The sequence below is a fragment of the Leishmania braziliensis genome, chromosome 32 (genome assembly GCF_000002845.2).
Source record: "Leishmania braziliensis MHOM/BR/75/M2904 complete genome, chromosome 32".
NCBI classification, from domain to species: domain Eukaryota; phylum Euglenozoa; class Kinetoplastea; order Trypanosomatida; family Trypanosomatidae; genus Leishmania; species Leishmania braziliensis.
The window spans coordinates 246,035-254,050 of NC_009324.2; the positions used below are offsets into that span (position 1 = coordinate 246,035).

Genomic DNA, 8,016 nt, shown 5'->3' on the forward strand with positions numbered 1-8,016 from the left:
AATTGCGCCTGCGCCCTTAGCACCCTGCGTGCAGTTTCCATGTCTGCTGGCGGAGCTGCTGTTGTGCAGGGCGAGAAAGCCAAAAAAAAAATCGAAAGGGGTGGGCCAGTGCAATGATGAGCGGACTGGCTAACAACGCTTCTCTTCGATGCATGACCGCATAGAAGGACAGCATGCAAAGCTGGTGAGCTCCCCCGTCATGTACACTATAACGCGAGCTAGGCTTTGATGTGTGAGCAACAAAGAAACAAAGCGAAGAGAAAAAATATGCTACATCAAGCGTTTGGAGCTTATGGAGCCACCAGCTCTGAGTACAGTGTCACACTCCTCCTTGTGTGTCTTGTGTTCTACTCCAAGCGACGTGGCTCTCAGCAGCCTGTCGCTGACGCTTGGTCAGAGGGTAGACCCCGAGTAATTTCAGCAAGACTGGCGAGAGTTAGAGAGGGCGCGGGGGGGGAGGAACAGAGGAGAACGTTGCTCTTTCTCTTGCGACACTTCACTCCAGCTGAGGTATGCGATGGGGAAGGGGAAGTCATATTTGTCTCTGCTTCTTTCGTCAATTTTGTGAAACAAAGATGAGGTCCACCTACGATGTCCTTGCGATGCTATGACGGTGGGCACTTTGTCCTTTCCTTTTCACAGATCCCTGATTCACCCCCTTCCCCTTTATGCCTCTTTTCGCCTGCCCTGGTTGCCTTCTCTGCTGTTCTCTCCTCGCTCTCTTGCGTTGACGTTGGCCCACTAACGAGGCGTGTGTCTTCCTCTTCAGTGTTATGTTTGGTCCCACTTCTCTCTTGTTCACGCTTTCCTTCTTTGTCGGCTCGCGCTTGCACATTTGACGGTGGCACCAACCGCCCCTTTCTTCACAATCATTGCGGGAATGAGTGGAAGAGACAGTAGAAAGCGATCCCTCTCCTCACAACAGAGGAGGCGGGGTTGTGTTGTGGTACACAATTGCATACTTCAGCAGAGGGAGCGGTCTATTCCATCTTCACCGACGTGTGGGTGTATGCCGATGGAACGACACAGAAGTTCGTGCGACTAACTGACACTAAAAAGACCGGGTCTACCGCTTCTACACCCCTCACGCACTCTTTGCATATCGGTCGCCGTGCTCATTAATACCCCTCGCTTATCCAAGCACCCCATTGGACACACCTGCATCGAGGCGTGCTGCCTCAGTACCGTGCAGTCTTCCGACTTGCTAGTATCTAGCACCGGCAGCATGTTCACCTTTGGCGTTTCTTCCTACTTCCTGTGGACCCAGAAGGGGCAGACAGTGCTGCCGCTTGTGCGGGGGAGCGGGTTTCTTTTAGCCTTTCAACAACTGAACACCTTCTACAGTTATCATGTCATGTCCGCTGCTCACGTCACTTGCCCCGTCAAGTACCGGAAGCTCTACGGGGACACCGTTGGGCTCAAGGCAATCGGAGAGCGGCACATTAGCACCCGCCTGCTCATACCAGATGAAGCAACACGTAAAGTGCGATCATCTTTCGAGCTGGAGTTCAGACAGCAGTACATGCCGAACACTGATGTTGCTTCACTGCGTCTGTGTAGGGAGAAGCAGTTCAAGGAGACCATACAGTCGCCACAGGATAGCAGTGCCGGCACCACATCTCCGCTGGAGGTAATCGAGCCAGATCTGGATCCCATCGAGGAGGGGGATGAGCTTATCTTGTGCGGAGTGCATACGGAGGAGGAGCGAGCAAACCCAAACGACGACGGACTGATGCTTACCCCCATGCGTTTGGCAGCCACGTGTAAGGCGGCTCTCTTGTCGCTTGACTACGGTATCGTTCTGTTAGCCTCCATCGATGGCCCAGCCGAGGAGGTAAGAAGGAGCAGCAGCGGCAGCGCGGTTTCTGCCAGCAGCTCAGTCACAGTACCTCCGCTTTCCTTGAGCATGTGCGGCGGTCCGGTGCTTCGCCGTTCCTCAGGAAGGTGCGTTGGTGTGATTGCGGCGCGGGTTATGAAGAACGCGCCACCGCGCGATCCGCAAGCTGTCTCACTCTACCAGGACCCATATCTGGACATCTCCGAGCACATCGCCTTACACACGCACTGGCCGCTGGATGTTGCGTTTGTGCCTATAGGTGAGTTCTACGACGCTCTCCGTCGCTGCGAGATGTAGGGAGAGAAGCGGCGGTGATGGTGTGTCTCCCTCTCAACCTGTGCGTAAACTGTGTGTCTCTGGGCGCAGTACCCCACCGCTGACGCCCACACCACTTTTTCTTCCACTGTTTGCGGCTCTGCGGCTCGATTTACCACACGAATGCCTACGCACGCACAGGTGGGTTCCTGGCGTACACGTGCATCTTTTGATAAAGTTATTCCTGTTACTGCACACGCCAGACCACACACGCGGGCGATCCACTTCTCTTGCTCTCATGCATGAGTGGTGCTTCCTGTTCCGCTTTTTTTCTTCTCTTCGCGTTTGTTTTGGTGGTACCCAGAGGCACAGCCACCGCATCACCACACCATCATTTTCAACTCCCCTTTCTCTCTTTGTGGAGTCCAGCCAGGGGGGGGATCAAAAAAAAAAAACACATGAATACCCCTCGTTTTTTCCCATTCCCAAATACTCTTCCTTCTATTGCTCTGGTGTCTTGCGGCGGCACGAGGGGCCCTTGCAGCGCACAAAAGGGGTGCCGGCAGGGGCGCACAAGTGCCGACCACCCGATCTCTGACTCTCTTGGTGTGACTCTTGACTGTGTGTCTGTATGAGGAGTGAAGGAGAGGGGCTGCAGCTGGATCAAAGCCCTCAGCGCAGTTCTCCGCACTTCGCTTCTCCCTTTTCCCTCTTCCCTTTCCTTCCCGCTTTTGTTGTTTCTCGAGAAAAGAGGCGCCCTGATGTCGGGTGGACACCTCAGTGCGTGGCATCAGGCCCCAGTAAACCGATCTGTGGGGAGGCCAGGCAGCCCCTATGCCTGCCAATGCGGAGGCACTGCTGCTGGTGGTGGTGGCAGGGTCAGGCATCAAAGGCCCTGACAAAGTCAGAGCAGCGTATCGCTGCTGATGCCGGCGGTCCGGTCCTCGACGGTGTGGCGTTGGAGCGACCTGCCCCAGCAAACAGGTCTGCGCCATTCATATGATCGGCAGCGTGTTGGCGTGACTCGAGCGTGTCCCACCCAGTCTCTCGCTGCCTGCTGGTGTGGGGAGGCCGAGCGTCACCCCCCGGGGGATGCCCCGAGAGGCGACCGGCATGATGGGAGCGGCCGTGAGTCGACTCGCGAGGCGGAGGGTAGGGTCGAGTTCGTGTCTGCGGCCGTGCTCGGATGGCTGGGTCGTCGCACTGCTCTACTGCGCGTCTAGCGCGGCATCGCACCACGCGATTGGACCTGCGATGGGCTGGTGGCCGAGTGGGGTTGAGGAGTGCACGCTGTGTGGCAGAGAATGGCCACGCTGAAGAAGAAAAAGCAATTCGGATGTGTCTTCTGCTTGTTTGAATGCGCTTTTTGCTGTTGTTGCTCGAGAGCCGCGTTGCTGCTCTTATTTTCTCAGAATTTCTCTCAGTGCGCACCTCGCCCACTCCTTCCTGCACTCACTACCTTTCTCTCCCTATCTCCACACTGGTTTCCCGCTGATATGCTCTATCTCCTCCTTGTCCTACATTGTACCCACGCTCATACCCGTGCGTTCGTCTGCGCACATTCGAAAAGAATTCCAAGTCATCCCCCACCCGTGCAGACACATCCACCCAAGGCTGGACGGAGGCCTTGCAGTGTTTCCCTTTTTTTCTTTTTTTTTCGCTGTTATACTCGACACAGAGAACACGAAATGGTGAAAGCGACCCCCGGGGCGGAGAACATCCGCGTCGTCATCCGCTGCCGCGACATTCTCCCGTACGAGGCGGAGCGCGGTGACAAAGCGCTCGTTCGGCTCGACCTGGCGACCAACCAGGTGGTGGTGCGACACCCCATTGGGGACTCTGACGTGTTTGCGTTCGACGCTGTCTACAACAACTCCTTCACCCAGCGCGACATCTTCCTGCAGGAGGTGCAGCCACTGGCGGACGCGGTGCTGCAAGGCTACAATGCCACTGTCTTCGCCTACGGTCAGTCCGGCTCCGGTAAGACGCACACAATGACGGGTAAGCTGAGTCAGCGGGACATGTGGGGTATGATGCCACAGGTAGTAGACTACCTCTTTTGTGAAATCAAGAAACTCACGTCGTCCACAAAGACCTTCAAGGTGAGGGTGTCCTATGTAGAACTGTACAACGGCAAGTCGCGCGACTTGCTCGCCTCGAGGCAGGTAAACCTGGAGATTAAGCAAAACATGTTGAAGAACTTTTACGTTAAGGGTGCGGTGATGCCAGAGGTGACTAGCTTTGAGGAGGCCATCAAGTGGTTCAACGCCGGTACCGAGAGGCGGCAGACGGCCTCGACGGATCTCAACGACACAAGCAGCCGCAGTCACTCTCTCTTCACAGTGCAGATTGAGAACTTCGACTTTGAGAACGACCCGAGCTCGCCGATCGTCATGACGAGCAAGATCAATGTGGTCGACTTGGCCGGATCGGAGAAGCTTAGCAAGACGAATGCAACTGGCGAGACAGCGAAAGAAGGTTGCAACATCAATTTGTCCCTGTCCGCGCTGGCCACGGTGATTGACACAATCGTGAAGGGAGCAAAGCACATCCCGTACCGCGGATCGCCGCTGACGATGCTGCTGAAGGACTCGTTGGGCGGCAATGCCAAGACAGTTATGTTCGCGAACATCGGCCCGTCCGATAAGAACCTGTCCGAGACGATTTCGACCCTCCGGTTTGCACTGCGCGCGAAGCAGATCGAGAACAAGCCCATCAAGAACATGGACCCGAAAGATGCCCGCATCCAAGACCTGATGGAGCAGATAGAGGAGCTTAAGAAGCGGCTGGGCAACGTGGACCTGAATGTGGAGGACAACCTGCGCCAGCGCATCGAGGAGCTTGAGATCGAGAACTCCGACCTCCGTGGCGGCGGCGAGAAGAATAACATCGAGCTTGAGGAGCAGAACCGCTTCCTGCTGGCTCAAATCGAGCAGAAAGAGAAGGAGGTGATGGAACGGCAGCACGAGATTCGCAAAGAGTCGGAGCGACGTGAGCTTGTGGAGTCGAACCTGTCGAATGAGTCCAGCCGGCTGCGCGATCTGCGGTTTGCCAATATCAACTTCCTCAAGCGTGTTTGCACCGATGAGCAGCTGGAGCAGATGCGGATGCACATGTCGCCTGACAAGGCAGCCAAGAAAAATTCAGACGACTGGGATGTGAAAGAGATTGGCATCTACCTCCATGGCTTTGCCGAGCAGTACGAGCACTGGCGGAGGGTGACGTATACGCAGGAGGACATGGAGAAGTATGCTCGGCGTGCGATGGAAGAGCTGGAGAGGCAGACACAGCGACAGCTGAGCGACGCCGCACACGCCAAGGAGGACTTGCAGCGCCAACGGGACGAAGAGGCGGCGCGCCACACAGCTGAACAAGGCGCCACGTCGCAGCTCAAGGTGGACCTCAACACCCTGCGCGAAGAGAACGTGAAGCTGCGTGAGAAGATCGAGCGCGACCAAGAGAAGATCAAGGTGAAGCTCGCCAATACGAAGGAAGAGATGAAGACGTTGCAGGATCAAGTCGATGCGGCAAGGCTAAAGGTCACCGAGAAGGAGCGCGAAGTAAAGCGGCTGCGACTCATGCTGGAGGATCAGGGAGGTGCTAGCATCGTTGGCGCCGCTGGCAGCTCACGCAGGTCGGTCAGCGCTTCTGGGCAAGACCCAGCGGGCTGGGGCAGTGGGGAGGAGCGTGCTGCTCTAATGCATGAGTTAGAGGTGGCGCGCCACGCCAAGTCTGTACTTGAAAACCGTATCAAGGAGACGAACGTGTCGCTGCGCCGCTTTGGCGTCTGCATTGCCGGCTCGAATAGCCTCGAGAGCGCTGAGGCAGCCGCTGTAAACGAGGTGGAGGCGTTCATTCTGGCGGCGGCCGATGAAGAGCCGGTCAATGGTGACATCGTAGCGCAGTTGCAGCAGCAGCTCCGTGTAAAGCAACGCCTTGTAGAGCTCATGCATCAGCATCAGATGCAACTCAACGACATGATCTTCAAGTATGAACTCCTCAAGACTGGGCGTGTCACGGCGAACTCGACGGCAGCAAGTAGCCCGGCCGCTGGCGCGCTTTCTGTCGGTGTCGCCCAAGGGGTGCCGGTCGATATAAACGGCGGTAGCGGCATAGATGAGGCCACCGCAAACCAGCTGAAGGAGCTGCTGCAGCGCAAGGAAGACCAGATGGAGGCGATGCAGCTGGAAAAGGACCAGGCCTGCGACAAGCTTGTCCGGAAGCTGAACAAGTCGGAGCGCAAAATTCGGGAGCTCGAGTCTATGTTGGCGGAGGAGCGCGCGCAGTTCACTGAGGAGAAGATCGAGAGGGAGAAGGAGGTGGCCGAGCTGCAGAGCTACAACCAGCAGCTCGCCCTCGAACTCGAGAACGCGCGCAGTCAAGTCGAGCTTCTCAAGGCGGAGATGGACAGCGCCGTGCGGGGCAAAGAAAGCGAGGTGGACTACTACAAGACCCAGGTGGAGGAGGCGAACCGGCGCCTTGACGCCATCCGTAATACCGCCGCCGAGTTCGAGGAGCAGCGCAAGAGCTACCAGAGACTGCAAGAGCAGGTGGCGCGAACAGAAGACGCGCTCGCCATCAAGAATGAGGAGCTGGAGAGCAACCGCCAGATGGTGCAGTGGTCCAACCAGCAGCTCGAGAAGGAGAAGCAGAAGAACGAGGAGCTGGAGCAGGTGGTGCAGGACAAGCAGCTGGAGCTGCGCCAGCAGGAGCAGAACTTCCACGCAGAGATGACAGAGCGGATGAACGCGTTGGCCGCCAGTAACAACCGTCGCCTCGCTGAGAACGCCGCGCAGTGCGAGGAGCGCATTAACGAAGAGCGCATGAAGGAAAAGGCGCTGCAGAAGAAGCTCAAGAGTGCCAAGGCAACGGCCAGTAAGGCCGCGCAGCGCTACGACGAGATGATTCTGGAGAACGAGGCGCTGCGGTCGAAGCTGGAGGAGCTGAAGGTGGCCTCAATGAAGCTGTACCTTGAGCGGCAGGAGGCTCAGCGCGAGCACGACGCATATCGACCAGGGAACGGCATTCGGTCTCGCGGGCTTTGATGTGTGTGTGTAATAAAGGTGTGCAATCTATATTTTTTCTATTTCCCTACTCCGTCCCTCACCTTGGCAGAAGGGAAAGAAGACACTCCCTCCGTCGCACTCTCAGAAGCAAACACATATGTCTGCTGCTACTTCTGCTCCTCTTCCGCCTCTTCATGCTGTAACCCTCTTTTTTTCTAACTGTCCTCTTGTGCTTGGTGTTGCTATAGCTGCTTCGCGTACCGTCCCTGGTGCGCGCCTCTGTCACCGCTCCTGTGAAGCGAGGCGCATGCGAAGGGTCCAATCGTTTGATCGCTTCGCTGTTGGCTCTCTGCCTTCATACAGGTGTGTGTGTGTGTGTGTGTGTGTGTGTGTATCTCCCGCTGCATTCTCTTCTCTGAGTGGAACCTGCGCTACCCTTCCTCGTGTATTAGCAACTGCACAGCGCTCAGCAACACCACCGTCTTTGCCTTCTGCCGCTTCTTCCTCAACGGCCCTAGGCCGGATGTGGAGTTGATGCAGCTAATCTGCTACCACGGCGGTCGCATTGTGCGCTCCGCGACAGAGGCTACCCACGTCCTCATTCTCCCACCACCACCGTCCGAACACGGTACGTCTTCAAGCGCGTCTTCCTCTTCAACTGCGTCGTCCTCCACTTCTGCTTCGGTCGACGACAGTGGCAGCGAGGGCGAGAGGTCAGACTCTCTGGTCGATAGCACGGACGCGGACACCAGCGACGAGGAATGCGGAAACGATACGTCTGTGCCACCTCAGAAAAGTGGAGAACGGCCTGTCGGCGATAGCGGTGCGCGTCGTGGATCTCTTGATGCGCCAGTGTCGGACACAGGCGCTACAGCTTCTCTGCCTGCGCCGCGACCCTCTGCAGCGTCGCCGCAGCGA

The 8,016-nt window shown here is 56.9% G+C and overlaps 2 protein-coding genes across 2 annotated transcripts; both read left to right on the forward strand.

Annotated features, from left to right (window-relative positions):
• Positions 1–1,225: 1,225 nt before the first annotated feature.
• Positions 1,226–2,134, forward strand: LBRM_32_0750 (conserved hypothetical protein; the record flags this gene model as incomplete). Its single annotated transcript, XM_001567382.1, has 1 exon — positions 1,226–2,134. The coding sequence occupies one exon, from the start codon at positions 1,226–1,228 to the stop codon at positions 2,132–2,134; it is 909 nt and encodes a 302-aa protein (XP_001567432.1).
• A 1,646-nt stretch (positions 2,135–3,780) lies between these two features.
• LBRM_32_0760 (putative OSM3-like kinesin) lies at positions 3,781–7,137 on the forward strand (the record flags this gene model as incomplete). The annotated part of the gene is made up of 1 exon (XM_001567383.1): positions 3,781–7,137. One exon carries the CDS (start codon positions 3,781–3,783, stop codon positions 7,135–7,137), a length of 3,357 nt encoding a protein of 1,118 aa, XP_001567433.1.
• Between the last annotated feature and the right edge of the window lie 879 nt (positions 7,138–8,016).